This window comes from Pelobates fuscus, chromosome 2 (genome assembly GCF_036172605.1).
Source record: "Pelobates fuscus isolate aPelFus1 chromosome 2, aPelFus1.pri, whole genome shotgun sequence".
NCBI classification, from domain to species: Eukaryota; Metazoa; Chordata; class Amphibia; order Anura; family Pelobatidae; genus Pelobates; species Pelobates fuscus.
The window spans coordinates 260,136,152-260,151,694 of NC_086318.1; the positions used below are offsets into that span (position 1 = coordinate 260,136,152).

Here is a 15,543-nt window from a genome sequence, read left to right on the forward strand (position 1 = left end):
CATGGCGATCTGGGGTTAACGTTACCGCATGACGGACCTGGTCCGTCATTCATCACGAAGGGGTTAAAGGAGCACTGCAGTAACAGGAATATAAACATGTACTCCTAACATTATAGTGTTTAACTATTTAGGTCTACAGACCAGAATTTCTCGAAGTTTAGTATTTTGCAATTCTCTTGTCAATTCGCCAAATGTCCCAATTAAGTAACTTTAACCCTTTGCTCTTCATATACAGTGACTATGTGATTCAATATATGCAGTGTTTGGATATCCATCCCTTGCCTGGCCTTTACTGTGACTTTCTCACATATTGGGGGGAGAGAAGTCGCTTTGTCCTCAGTCACCTAAACAAACCTTCTCAGCGGCTGTTATAAGGGTTACCCTGCTACACAGAGGGGTCTAAGTCTATAAGTGTCCAACTATGCGCCATGCCTGTTTTATTTTTTATCTTTGCTTAGCTGAATATTCTAAGTAGAATTGTATCTATGTATATTTAAACTATATGTCTAAACGATGTTTATGAATAATAAACCATCACTTTCTCCCCACTTGTGTTTCTGAGAAGTAGTGTAACTGCCGGACCGTTGGTAATTATTAATTACTGAGACAGCACGGAGCCCGGATTATAACGGCCGTTTTACCGCCCCTCCCTCGCGACACCGCGCGCGCGGCCTCGTGTCCGTCGACCGCCTCCCACCGCGTGACTCCCCGTAACTTGTCTCCATTAGTCCCCGCCCCCTCTGGCACCGTGCCCGAGTGACACGCCTCGGGGTAACATGACTGCCACTGACGCTTCACCAAGGAACCAGTTCCCCGCGTGGGGGAGCCGTTTTGTAAATGAACGCCGCCTGCGAAACGGAAGAACGCGACGGCAAAATTAGACCGCTTCAACGGCCGGGTGACCAACGGTGTCAACAGTTCCTCAGAGTGAGTGAGTGAATAGCGTGGGCAGAGGGAGTGAGTGCCGGGAGCTGGTTGGCCGGTGTTGTGGGTGGGCAGTGGACAGTTGGGGAGAATGCGCTGCCACCTCGCTCCTCCTCAAAAAGTGCCATATGGAGTATTAGGACTGTGTGAGGAGAGACACGGGGGTGGCTGCATCTGGGGGGATTTGGACGAGGGGTTAGGCTGCGACAGGTGACCTCTGGTCGCCCCCTCCCCCCTTGTGAGTCCGGTGATGCGTGATGTTACGTACCCCGGCTCACCTTGACGTTATTCCCGTGCCTGTCTCTTTCCGTGCGGCTTCCGCATCCTAATGTCAAATAGTTCTTCGCTTACTGAGTGCTCTCTGCAGGGAGAGCACCCACCACCTCCCAGGCCTGGTATAACACTGCTTATAGTTTTGTTTTTATTTAGTTTTTTTTTTAGTAAAGTATGAAGAGACTCTCAAAAGGATTTCTGAGCAAGTGTGATTGCTGCTGTCTGTAAGATCGAGGCCCCAAAAGAGTTTGTAGCAAAAGAGAGTCTCGCTCCCTCTGAGTTAGTATAGCTTGCTAAAGTGTGATCTCTGTCCACACTGTGTGTGTGTGATATTGTTTGACATGGCGCTTGTCCTCATCCATAGTGGTGCATATAATAACCATAAACACAGTAACATTTTAATAAAGCCATATAAAGGAGAGAATTCAGCATGGTGAGTGTTCATGTTACAGTGAATTCATGGGGGAGGGCGGGGGGTGTATATAGAGAGTGAGAGAATTGTATATATGACATTATATGTAGACTTTTGAAAATAAATTGTAGCGTAACTGAATTGTGAGGTGGAGGACTGGAAGTGTGCACAAGAGTGATATATCATTTTGTACTTTAAGAATGGAAGTTAAAGGCCAAACAAGATAAGTTTGTGCTGGTTGACTTTTTGCTGATTATAAAGAAGGTATTCATTGTGATTAGCATTTTTATTTTGCTACAAACATGGGTTTTAAAAACTTTCAAATGAAGGCATTTATGTTTTGGCCAGTTTAATAGTTGTGTCGAGTGCTTGTGATAGTGTAATGTTTTCATTGCATTCCTGTATAGATTATTTATTTTATTACACCTTTACTATGTGTATTTTGTTTAACATCTATGCTATACTAAGCCCTTTGTTAATCAAAATATCTGGCGAATAGAAATTCAAATCCAGTTCTTCTATATGAAGATTATTTAAATATGACTGAGGTTTTCACCGGATGACTGTATAATTCTGTAAATAGAAATTGCTTGTTTGTTTAAATAAATATTGCTCCTCAAGTGCAAATACTTAAAGGGATCCTATAGTGCCAGGAAACCAAACCCATTTTCCTGGCACTATAGGCTCTTGGAGTGCCCCCCCCTCCCTCGGCTCAGAAGGGGTTAAAACCCCTTCAGCCACTTACTTTAATCCCCCCCCCCCCCCACCCCCCAAGGGAGGACATCCAGCATCAAATAAGTGCAATTTACTCAGTATAAATCGTGGAAGCGCCTCTAGTGGCTGTCAGGGACAGCCACTAGAGGCTGGATTAACGCTTTAGTGCAAACATAGCAGTTTCTCTAAAACTGCTATGTTTTCAGCTGCAGGTTTAAAACTAGGGGGGCATGGCACTCAGACCACTTCATTGAGCTGAATTGGTCTGGGTGCCTATAGTGGTCTTTTAACCCCTTAAAGGACCACTCTAGTGCCAGGAAAACATACTCGTTTTCCTGGCACTAGAGTGCCCTGAGGGTGCCCCCACCCTCAGGGACCCCCTCCCGCCCGGCTCTGGAAAGGGGAAAGGGGTTAAATCTTACCTTTTTCCAGCGCTGGGCGGAGAGCTCTCCTCCTGCTCTCCTCCTCCGATCCGCCTCTTCTCCTCCCCGTCGGCTGAATGCGCACGCGCGGCAAGAGCTGCGCGCGCATTCAGCCGGTCACATAGGAAAGCATTCATAATGCTTTCCTATGGACGCTGGCGTGCTCTCACTGTGAAAATCACAGTGAGAAGCACGCAAGCGCCTCTAGCGGCTGTCAATGAGACAGCCACTAGAGGACATAGGGGGAAGGCTTAACCCATTCATAAACATAGCAGTTTCTCTGAAACTGCTATGTTTATGAAAAAATGGGTTAACCCTAGAAGGACCTGGCACCCAGACCACTTCATTAAGCTGAAGTGGTCTGGGTGCCTAGAGTGGTCCTTTAAGGACACATGACATGTGTGACATGTCATGATTCCCTTTTATTCCAGAAGTTTGGTCCTTAAGGGGTTAAAAGCTTAAAGGGACATTATAATGTCTGGAATACAAACATGTATTCTTGACACTGTAATGTTAAAGGGACACTCCAGGCACCCAGACCACTTCTGCTCATTGGAGTGGTCTGGGTGCCAACTCCCACTACTCTTAACCCTGCAACTGTAATTATTGCAGTTTTCTATAAACTGCAATAATTACATTGCAGGGTTAACTCCACCTCTAGTGGCTGTCTACTAGACAGCCACTAGAGGTCACTTCCTGGGTTCTAGCACAGGAAACCTGTGCTAGAGCGTTTCTGGACGTCCTCACGCTGTGTGAGGACCTCCAGCGTCGCTCAAAACCCCATAGGAAAGCATTGAAATGATTTTTCAATGCTTTCCTATGGGGAGACGTAATGCGCATGCGCTGCATTTCCGCCCATGCGCATTAGGTCTCCTCGGCCGGCGGGCGAGATCAGTCTCGCCCACCGGCCGGCGCAATCACTGGGAGGAGCGTCGCGGAGGCGGAGACAGCGGCGAGGGACATCGCCGCTGTCCCAGGTAAGTGACTGAAGGGGTTTTTACCCCTTCAGTAACCGGGGATTGGTGGGTGGGAGGGAGAGGGACCCTCCAGTGCCAGAAAAACGGATCGTTTTTCTGGCACTGGAGTTTCCCTTTAATAAACTATTTAAGTATCTGTCGCCACCGCCCAGATCGCAGCAAAAAGTTGTTTAAATTGATATTATGGTGTTAGTAATACAAACCTGTATTCCTAGCACTATAAGCTCCCTCTGCCTCCCCCCTCACTTGCAGCCCCCAGCCAATAAAGGTTTAAAAAAAACCTTTACTTAACATTGGGTCACTGCTCCTTTTCTCAGACACCATCTAGTTGTGTGGGGTGAGGGGGGGGGGGGGGGGGGGGGCACTAATGCACGTGCTCCAATGCTTTACTGTAGGGATTTCACTGATGCTGGATGTCCTCATGCAGAGCGTGAGGACGTCAACTGATCTAACATAGCCTAGCTAGCAGGAATCGTCTCTAGTCGCTGTCAGGTAGACCGCTACGAGAGGCTGTCTTAGTGCTGCAATGTAAAAATTGCAGTTTCTCTATATTACAGGGCTATGTATGACGGGGACACTGAACACAGACCCATTCAATGAGCTGAAGTGGTCTGGGTGCCTATAGTGTCCTTGTAAACGTAACTTCTTCTTTTTTTTCCCCACACTTGTCCCTGCTTGGCTCCACCTCCATAACTGAGATAGTCAATCTTATGCATTCCCATAGAAAATCATTGGGAAGCTATTGCACATGCTCTGCAAAATGCTGCACTGCACCAGTCAGCATCTCCTTATAGAGATTTATTGAATAAATGCATCTCTATGGGAAGTGTTCAGACGGAAAGCACCTCTAGTGGCTGTCTGAGTGACTGCCACTAGAGGTGTTACTAGGCAGCAATATAAACACTGACTTATCTAAAAATGTGGTATTTATAGAGCTCAACGTGCTATAGACACAACAACCACTACAAGATGTGGGTCTGGTGACTGTAGTGTCCCTTCAACATGGATCTAATTTAAACTAAAGTCTACCTATTTGAATACATGTTTATCTGGCAGGTGAACATTATAAAGAGCTTTTTTTTAATATCCGGTGTATAGTGTGTTAATCTCCCTTATTGGAAATGCTTTGTCAGATTTAACACAAAGCAACTTTACATCCAAGGCTAAATTTGCATAAATAATTTTTCAAAAAATGTTTGCTCTCTTTCCGTTCGTAACTATGAAGCAAAGTGCAGATGAGCTATCCTTTTTCTTTAGGAAGAAGTTGCAGTAGCATTTCATCATCTTGCTGTATTTGTTCATACATGCTAGACATATTTTGTAGTCCGGTTTATCGTCAGAGGTCCACACGTTATTACATAATATTCCATCTGATATCTTGAATAGTTTTTGACAAACGTTTTGAAGACATCTGCAGTGTAAAACCAGTCTGCATCATTAGAAAACGAAGTTCTGTATGAAAGTAAGAAAAAAGAAAAAAAAATGTTGTTTTTTTTAATGATATACCATGCTTGAGTGTGCTTTATTGATGTTTGTACTGGAATCAAGAATGCTGAGACAGAATATGCAACAAATATTAAAATGCTATGTATTATCACTAAAGGTTATGAATCTGTAATGGCTAGCTTTTCCTTTGCTCATGGAAAAGTAAATATATTGATATACCACTTCGTGTATTTAAATGGGGATACATCCATTGTTCATAAAACAGAGTGGCGTGGGAGTGCACACCTTACATTCTTAATTCAACGAAGGCTAGTGTGAAGTTGTTAGACAATTCCATAATTATAATAGTCCATATGCTAAGTTTTCATGTGAATAAAGTTTAGAGAAAACGGAAACTTTGAAGTTTTTTTTTTTTTTTTGTTTATACTAACAAGAGAAAAGTTCTCCCAAGAAAAAGCTGGTGGCAGGAGTGTAGAGGAACAGCATATGGCATTAAAAGGAGCACAGCTGGAGGTAGCATTTCCATCTGAACATGATGTCAGAGCAGCTGACAGCTTGCCATCCCTCAGCCTTTTATTCTAACACACAGACAGGGAGTCAGTGTTTGCAAAGCTGTGTGGGGAGAAGGTATCTCATTCCTCTCTAACATCATCTCCACTTTGCATCTGTTTCTGTTAGTCTGGTTTTTTTTTTTTGTTTTGTTTTTTTCTTTTTAACTCCCACCCCTATCCCTGTACTAATCCCAAAGACCCGAAATCAGCACGGCTGAAGAGGTACTCAATCAGGTTTATGTATTCAAAAGGTAGGATTTCTGGTAGGTGAAATATGTAATGTGCTGTCTGTCCCTTCTATTTTGTGTTTAAAATTGTTATAAATGAGATCTAGCTTATAATTCGTAGTTAAGAAATAAATATATTTTGGGTGGGGGAGCTAATTTAAAATATTTTTTGTTTGTTTGTTTGTTTTGTGTGTGTTTTACATAATGTAGAAGAGTGAAATGGTGTGCATAAAGTTGCAATCAATAGATGAGGTTGAGTTGTAAGTTTAAATTTCTCCAAAAAAAAAAAAAAACATTTTTCAACCTGTAAATAATTTTACTGTCTTTGAATAAATGTAAAGTCTCTATATTTTTTCCCCTCTTTGGATTTGTTGGACTGGTGTCTATGCATGCTAACTAATTTTAAAACTTGTAGATTTGAGCTGCCTGAATTGGCCAGACAGCTGTAATCGCACTCCTCTATTCTTAATCTCTTTATCTGGGCAGCAGCTGCCATATGGCCACCGTCAGCTGGATCAGATGTTTATAAGCTTCCTTCTTCGTCCCTCTGTCTTTTCAGCCTCCTAATTTGATCACAGCTACCTTGTGAGCTGCCCTCCAATCTTTATTTTTAGTCCTCCTTAAGGATTAGGATTGATGTGGGTTATAAGGCTCTTAGAGTGATTGTATTTGTACATCTTGTTCATTTTAGTATATTTTTTTCCCCCAAAAAAAACTAATGTCCTATAAAAGAAACAAAATAAAATGTCTCATTGATTGCTCATTAATCCTAGGCTTATTAAAATAGTCCAGCATTGGCATGCATGTAATGTTAAAGATTCTCCCTTTTTCGTTTGTTTATAGAGACCATAAGCTATAATTTATGAAATTGTGCACAATATTTTACTTTTTACATTTCTTGATTTAGAGATTCACAAAATTTAGTATTGTGTTAAAGAAGCAAACTCCACACCCGTGTATGCATATTTTGTTTAGGTCTCTTCAGTGCTAAGTACTGCTCTAAAATGTAACCATATTTGCATTTGAATAAGTAATTAGAGCAACAGTTGAAGCTTTGATATGTTTTATTGCATGTTTAAGTAGTTTGCATAGAACATAATTAACATTGAAGATTCATAATTAGACCACGTTTTATAAAAATATTTTGTGTTATAGTATTTCTTGTGATCCTAATATTTATGTATAATTTTTTTTTCCCCTCAATTTAGGCAATGAAGACAGGATGGAGTTTCCAGAGCATAGCAGACATTTACTACAATGCTTAAGTGAGCAGAGGCTTCAAGGTTTTCTTTGTGACTGCACGGTGCTTGTCGGAGATGCCCATTTTAGAGCACATAGGGCCGTACTGGCTTCCTGCAGCATGTATTTTCACCTCTTTTATAAAGACCAACTAGACAAAAGAGACCTTGTTCATTTGAACAGTGACATTGTTACAGCTCCAGCTTTCACACTCCTGCTTGAATTCATGTATGAAGGAAAACTCCACTTCAAAGATCTTCCAGTTGAAGATGTGCTTGCAGCTGCCAGCTATCTCCACATGTATGACATTGTAAAAGTATGTAAAAAGAAGCTGAAAGATAAAGCTACTACAGAAGCAGATAGCACTAAAAAGGAGGAAGACTCTTCAAGTTGTTCAGACAAAGTAGAGAGCCTCTCAGATGGCAGTAGTCACATGGCAGGCGAATTGCCCAGTGATGAAGAAGATGGTGAAGATGAAAAATTGAACATTTTGCCTGGTAAAGATGACTTGGCAACTGAATCTGGGAACATTTGGATAAGATTGCCTTCAGATTCAACAAGCATTCCCCAGACTGGCAGAGAAGTTGAAACATGCACAACAGGATCTAGGAAAACCGTAGACAGCCCTTGTAGTTCTACAGGTTCATTTTCTCAGAGGTCTGTCCTCTCTTTAAGGGGTTCATCGGATGCAGACACTGTGCTTGACCTATCTGTGAAGTCCAACCTTTCAGGATGTGAAACTGTGAACTGCTCTTACTTTCCACCTCAAGATGCACTAAGACACAATCTACTTCAGGTGAAAGTGGAAAAGGAAGCATCCTGTGATGTAACTGAGACTACAGAGTATGATTTGGAACACTGTACTGTTAAAGGAAATGTGAGCACACATGTCAGGGGACCATATGAGCCTGTCCATCTGACCCCGATAAGGGAAGATTCTGTTTTAAGGGAGTTGGATCATAATGAAAAAGCTAGCGATGATGAAATTATTTCAGAAAATGCCAGGGTTCCAATGGAAGGTACCATTGAGAACAGTTTGCTTCCTTATGTTTCCAACATGCTTAGTCCTGCAGGGCAGATCTTCATGTGTCCTCTTTGCAACAAAGTTTTCCCCAGTCCTCACATCCTTCAAATTCATTTAAGCACACATTTTCGAGAGCAAGATGGAATTCGTAGCAAGCCTGGCAGTGATGTCCATGTCCCCACCTGCTCTTTATGTGGTAAGACATTTTCTTGCATGTACACTCTTAAGCGCCATGAGAGAACTCATTCTGGGGAAAAACCCTTCACTTGCACTCAATGCGGAAAGAGCTTCCAGTACTCTCACAATCTGAGCCGGCATGCTGTAGTTCATACAAGGGAAAAACCACATGCTTGTAAATGGTGTGAAAGGAGGTTCACACAGTCAGGGGACCTTTACAGACATATTCGAAAGTTTCACTGTGAACTGGTGAACTCCCTGTCAGTCAAAAGTGAAACATTGACCTTACCAGCTGTAAGAGACTGGACCTTGGAAGAAAGCTCTCAAGAACTTTGGAAATAAGTGTGTGTGTGTGTGTGTGTGTGTGTGTGTGCGTGTTCGAGAGTTTGTTCATGTTTGTTTTATATGCATGTATCTCTGTGCGTATGGATAATTATTCATTGTTGACATTTTAACTATAAAAGCACTTATGTTTTAGGAATAAATTTTTAATTAAAAATGTGATGTTTAAGAGACATTCTCTATGACCTTATTAGTAAATTGAATAAGTGGGCCTTAATATTTAAAATGAACATTTCATGTCCACGTGGGAAATGTATCCATGCAACTTCGTTTTTAATGTGCATATGTTTTGTTTTTGTTTTTTTTTGTTTTTTTATTTATGAAAATACACACTTTGTACTACTATAATTTATTTTAAGTTATGTCTTTTAAACTACATAAGTAAATTAGTCTAGCAATATAGAAGCTGGCTAAAACCTAAATGCTTTTTGATATTTATATTTCTGTAATTTAAATTTGTGTCCTACTTAAATCAAGCTTCTAAAATTCTGTTCATATTATATCTGCATCCAACACTATGCTTTGGAAAGACAAATATGTCATGTTTACTGCATTGAACTTGTGTTTGAAGCTTTATGTTGGGTTAAAAAAAAAACACAACCTATTTGAATTATTTTTTTTCATTTTCTTTATATAACATAAGTGCGTGTGAGGGCATCGTATAATTGGACATTACATTAATGCACTTACTGACTTGAAATATTTATGTATCAAAGCACGCATTTTTAAGTACAATTTTATTATTGTATCGTGGGGAAATAATCTTACTTGTGAAACCTATTGTGGTGTTATGAAGAATATCAAACATTCTTGATTGTTTTAGGTTTGGAATGTATTTTTTATTTTTTAGTATAGTGTTTGAATTTTCATATAGTAAGCTGCAGTTTTCAACATATAACATACATGTTTACATATAGACTAAAATATGCATGTTAATTTATACAAACTAAAACCTCATACTTCTTTAAAACCTATTAAGATCCCATATTTTATAATCGGGTATTAAGAAGAAAGGGTCTCCGCACTGGAAAGGTTTTGTGGGGGAAAAAAAATCTTGTGACAGCATTCAAAAGCCATAATTGTCAATGAATTTAGAGTTATGGCTACTACAAAATGTAGCCAAACTGCAAACTTTTTGTTTTTTTTATATGGCCAATATAGAAATTTAAAGTATTCTCTTGTACTGTATACACAAATGTTTGTGGTCGCAACTTGCATATATTAAAAAAACAAAACAAAAACAACTTGCTTTTGACCACCAATTTGTTTTCATTATACATTATATCTTATTTTTATATATATATTAATAGAAAACTTGAGTACTACGGGGAAAAAAAAACAAAAAACTATAAACATTGTGCTTGTGCTAAGTCTTTACTAATTCTGAATAATTTTTGTTTTATTTGGTTTAAAACGTGAATTTTGGTAAAGTTCCAGACAAAAAAGCTGTGAAAATAAGCTCTGAAACATTGTTTTGTTACTTGAAGTTTTTGTACCAATCAAAGTAAATGTTAAATCTGTAAATTATTTTAGTAATTTTAGAAAAGACAATCACATAAATTAAGCTATTTTGTTTGTATGTTTGTTTTTATTTTAACATTTGGAGTTTGCGCTTTGTATTGCATTGCTTTTATTTTATTTATGGACTAGATTGACATCAAGCTTTGACAATCATGTCTTGTTTTATTTCACTGGAATCAGGTTTTGTAACCTTGTTTTAATTTTTGTACCTATGCTAGGTTCTGGTGAATTTACAAATCAGTGCAAACTTCAATAAATTATTTGAATTTAGAAACCCATGGTGTTTTTTGGGGTGTTTTTTTGCGTGCTTGTGTCCTCCCAGGTTGTTCTAACATTATTCATGTTTATGTGTGCATTTTATAAAGTGTTTTTGTGCGTGTTTAGAAACCAGTTTGATTTCATTTTACGTTTAAAGAAAATATAACAAATCCTTTTTTTTCTTTTTCATTTCCTTCAATTGCTGCATTAACATTTCTTTATGTGCTCTTGCCATTTTAGACCTTTTGTGTCTACATTTTTCAATTTGTTTTAATTTTGCGGACAATAAGAAAAATGACAATCTACTTAATCGTGAAGTTTATTTGCTTCTATTTTTTCTATCCACACCCCATATGTTTGATCACATTATATGCCTTCCCACTTTCTGACTCAAATGTCATTGTTGTATATTAAAGGTAGTTTTTCAATGCACCTGGGTAGATTTGCATATCATATTGAATCATGTGCTTTTTTACAGTTATTACTTTTAGTCTAAACATGCAATATATCAGAACACCTTTAAAAGTAATTGACATAATGTAGAAGTGTCATAGAGAGACTTGGTGATAATAAACCTAATCCAAAGGTTCGATCTCTTGAATACTATCATTCCCAGGAAGAGTAAGTGACATTGAGAACCCCTGAGAAAGCTAATCTTAGAAACTCCAGTTTTCCTATCTTTATATTGCAAGACTAATACTTTCTGGCATTATGTATATATGTATGCTGTATATAATGTGTGTATGTCCTGCTTGGTCTTCAATTTAAAGATCAATAATTGCCGCTTTATTTTTGGCTTGCTGCTCTCTAACAGTGAAGTAATTTTGAAAATAATCGGATGCAATGTTACTTTCTCCATAAATTCTCTATTACACTTAGTTTTATTTCTTTTTTTCTGTTTACTAAATTACATTCTCAAATTGAGAAGCTATAATATTGATTTAAGATGTGTAATTTAGCAGTGCCCTAAAATCAACATCAATGTAGTTAAAGATTTGATAATTTTTACATCTAAACTGGGAGAATTACTAAAAGTGTAAAAAGCAAGGTTGAATAAAAAATAAATGAAACAATAAATCTGTAAATGCAACAAACACAAATATCTTTCTTCTGGTATGATACTGCATTGTTTTTAAAACCCCTAAAACTCTTGCATTTTTTTTTTAAAGAAATTTTCAATATCAATACTGATCTTTTCACATACTTGTTCAGAAAGATTACACGCTATATATGGGTTGGGCTCATTCATTAAAATTAGGTATAAACAAAAAGCATGTTATTTGTACTATTGTAATTTATTCCTTTTTATTATATTAACTTTTTCAGTGCAATTTGCAATCTGGTTTACTTTTATCCCTTAATGTAAACACATTTTCATATTACAAAAGATTAGACAGAATGTAGAGAAGCAAAGTTTAACTCACAACACCTAAAAGATAACAGTTTAATATAACATTACATTTATGCCACATTTTAATTCAAACTCACATTTTTTAGTGTTCTGGATTATTGAGCTAGCACTTAATAATGGTATATTCAATATCACCTTGTTGTTTTTCCCCACCTCTTGCTACAAATGTTTTACAAGACAAATTTAATCTAATTTTATATATATATATATATATATATATTTTACACATACACACACACACACACACACACACACTCTCTGTTAGGAAGAGGATTATTTTTTTTTTTAACTTGGGTGTGCAGTTTTTATTTATGTCAATAAAACATTTGTATTGCCGGCAAAATCTATAATAACACTGGTGTTTATCTTCCAATATGTAAGTGTTTATTTTCCAGGTCACATTTTGAGTATTCTGTTGACTGTTTCATATGTAGGAAACTAAGCAAACATTCAGACTTCCTTTTCCTACTCTCATATTTGGAGAAAAACTTAACAGAGCAAGATAAGAACTTATAAAGTAAACACACTGTGTTGTAAAACACAATTGAAAATTTTTTTTTTTTTTTTTTCCTGCATAAACTGACACATAACTGATTCATAAATGGCAGAAAATTTAACAGTGAGCTTTTTTTAGTGCCTAGAGTATGGGTTTTAATGTCTTTCATAATTGTGTATGTCTATAATTTGCTGTGGCAAAGTGCATGTTTTTTCTTCAAGTAATATACAGCCTCATGCTAGATAACTAATCTTTATTTCATATATAGATTTCTGCTGTTGATCCAAATCAATTTTAAGCAATCTGGATTTTTGATGCTTTCTAATTGTGCTACAAATCCTATTTTTAGCCCCCTTATTTCATATTGTTACAGCTTCCATGCCACAAATGCCAGATGATTTCAAAGAGATAGATGCCATGCAAGTTCTTTGTGTTATGACATGGGAGATGAAGTAGTTTGCAACAGGTTGTAGGAATACTACATCCATCACTTTTTTTCCACCTCAGTGAGAACCATCCATGCCTCAAAATATTTTGTACAGATATGTGCGATCCTTCACATTGGAGGTAAACCTGTCCTTTATTGCAGACCTGCTGGGAAATCCAAAATCTCCAATTAAATAGTCAGGTCATGTGGGATTTATTTTTTTTTATATATATATATATATATTTTTTTTTTTATTATATACAGTAAACAAATGCCCAGATGTGTTGTCTTTAAAGGGTTACTCCAAGCACCATGACAACTTAAAGGGACACTCCAGGCACCAAGACTATTTCTGCCCATTGGAGTGGATTGGGTGCCAACTCCCACTACCCTTAACCATGCAACTGTAATTTTAGCAGTTTTCATAAACTGCAATAATTACTTTTCAGGGTTAAATCCTCCCCTAGTGGCTGTCTACTAGACAGCTACTAGAGGGCACTTCAGGGATCATAGCACAGCTGTGTGAGGACTTCCAGCATCACTAAAATCCCCATAGGAAAGCATTGAAATGCATTTTCAGTGCTTTCCTATGGAGAGATCTAATGTACATGTGTGGCATTGGTGCGCATGCGCATTAGGTCTCCCCGGTGGGTGGGATCAGTCTCCCCTGCAGGCTGACGTAATGAAGGGGAGGAGCGGCGGAAGAAGCAGCGACGTGGGACATGGCGCTGCCTCTGGTAACTGACTGAAGGGGTTTTCACCCCTTCAGCAATCGAGGATGTGAGGTGGAAGGGAGAGGGGACCTGCAGTGCTAAGAAAACGGCAATATTATTCTGTGCACATATCTATCCTCAGACACTCATTCATTGGCTTAGACCCTTATTTGGAGAGCTCTATTTCCACAACATATTTTCCAAATTATCTAGTAAACAACAAACTATTTTGACTTATTTCTGGAGACTTGCATCATCTCCAGGACACCAAGGTAGACACATCAGGAGAGACAGGTACACTTAGAACCTGCACACTTAAATCACAATGCAGGGAGTTCTCAAAACGAGTTGTATATGTGGTGCTCCTTGAATTATGTAATATACCTATTCTTCCCAGGTTTAAAATTCATATCCTAGGATAGAGGGGTATCTCATGCGAGATTTACATTTGTCACAGGTGGCCTTATCTTATAGCTATGATAGCCTTATGCGTATCCCACGCATGCTTAAACTCCTTTACTGTGTTAACCTCTACCACTTCAGCTGGAAGGCTATTCCATGCATCCACTAACCTTTCAGTAAAGTAATACTTCCTGATATTTTTAAACCTTTGCCCCTCTAATTTAAGACTGTCCTCTTGTGGTAGTTTCTTCTTTTAAAAATAGTCTCCTCCTTAACTATCCCTTTATATATTAAAATGTTTCTATCATTCCCCTCCCCCGTCTCGTCTTTTCTCCAAGCTATACATGTTAAGTTCCTTTAACCTTTCCTTGTAAGTTTTATCCTGCAATCCATGAACTAGTTTAGTACCTTCTCTGAATTCTCTCTAAATTAACAATATCCTTCTAGAGAAGCGGTCTCCAGTCAGGGCCGGTGCAAGAATTTTTAGGTACACAGGCGGAGATGCATTTTGCCGCCCCATCACTCCCTTGAAGTATACAGAGGTGCCACTTACAAACACAAAGATTATTGCTTTGGACTGGGTTTTCCTCATTTACCTTGATCCTGGGCATTAATGGGTATTATGTGTTGTGGTTGAGTTAATTCCAGAGATCCACAGCAAAAAAAAAAAAAAATGTATTTTTTGAGTGTATCACAAATCGTTAATGTGCATAGTAGATTATTACAGAGCTCCACACCTATAAAATGTATGTGCATTTTGTATAACACTATCACAGAGCTCCACTATAATAAACCTCATAATAATGTGATGTGCTGTGTTTGGTCTGTGTGTGATATGTTTCATGTGCATGTGTTGGCTGTGTGTAGTGGGTGCTCAATGCATATAATAATAAAAAAGATGTTTCTGTAAATGTACATTTACATTCTGTAAATGTAAACTCCTGTTTACATTTTTTTTGTATGGAGGGAGCTAAATTCCCTGGTGGCCTGGTGGTAAAACACATGTCCTGTATTTATGACTGGTGCACTGCAGACCCCTCCTTCTAGTCTGGTGCTTGTTATGAGTCAAAGTTCAGGCTAGGAATCCCAGTGTGAGTGCATTGACTCTATAACTGGGCACCAAAACCATGAGACAGTAATTATAATAGTCTGCACCAGGCACAGGTGCATACCATGCACTCCACCTACGGCTCACAAGGAATTACATTTTTATTTATTAAATTGTTCATCTTGTAATATATTGAAAAAAAAATTTAAACAAAGGGAACAAAATGCTAGAGAGACGGGGCATTACAATGACACAAGGGAGATAGAGCAACAAAGGGTTGGGGGACAGATAGTAACAGGGAATTATGTGGCAAAGTGATACAGGGCTAGGGGTGTAGAGTGACAAGTGATAGTAGGTTTGGGGATTAGGGGGACAGAGTGACAGGGCTAGGCAGACAAGGGATTAGGGAGACAGAGTGACACAGGACTAGGGGGCAGGGTATTAGGGGGACAGATTAGCACAGGGCTATGAGGGCAGGGGATCAGGGGGACACAGGGCTAGGGGGACAAAGTGATACATGTCTAGGGAAGCAGTGTATT

The 15,543-nt window shown here is 38.6% G+C and overlaps 1 protein-coding gene across 4 annotated transcripts; it reads left to right on the forward strand.

Moving 5' to 3' along the window:
• The first annotated feature begins 757 nt into the window (after positions 1 to 757).
• Positions 758 to 10,532, forward strand: ZBTB18 (zinc finger and BTB domain containing 18). Of its 4 annotated transcripts, none has more exons than XM_063443357.1 (2): positions 758 to 927; positions 7,155 to 10,532. In XM_063443357.1, the coding sequence occupies exon 2, from the start codon at positions 7,169 to 7,171 to the stop codon at positions 8,726 to 8,728; it is 1,560 nt and encodes a 519-aa protein (XP_063299427.1). In that variant the 5' UTR covers positions 758 to 927; positions 7,155 to 7,168; the 3' UTR covers positions 8,729 to 10,532. The 4 variants fall into 4 exon arrangements, with proteins under 4 accessions (XP_063299427.1, XP_063299425.1, XP_063299426.1 ...); XM_063443355.1 differs by lacking the exon at positions 758 to 927 and adding an exon at positions 5,587 to 5,982; XM_063443356.1 differs by lacking the exon at positions 758 to 927 and adding an exon at positions 5,587 to 5,970.
• Positions 10,533 to 15,543: the final 5,011 nt, after the last annotated feature.

What these genes read in the sequence shown, in the direction of transcription:
- ZBTB18 (XM_063443355.1), top strand. Translation starts at nt 5,958, where the DNA reads ATGTATTCAAAAGGTAGGATTTCTG. An exon ending in TTCAAAAGGTAGGATTTCTG is followed by an intron (nt 5,983 to 7,154) that starts GTAGGTGAAATA and finishes CCCTCAATTTAG; the next exon opens with GCAATGAAGACAGGATGGAG.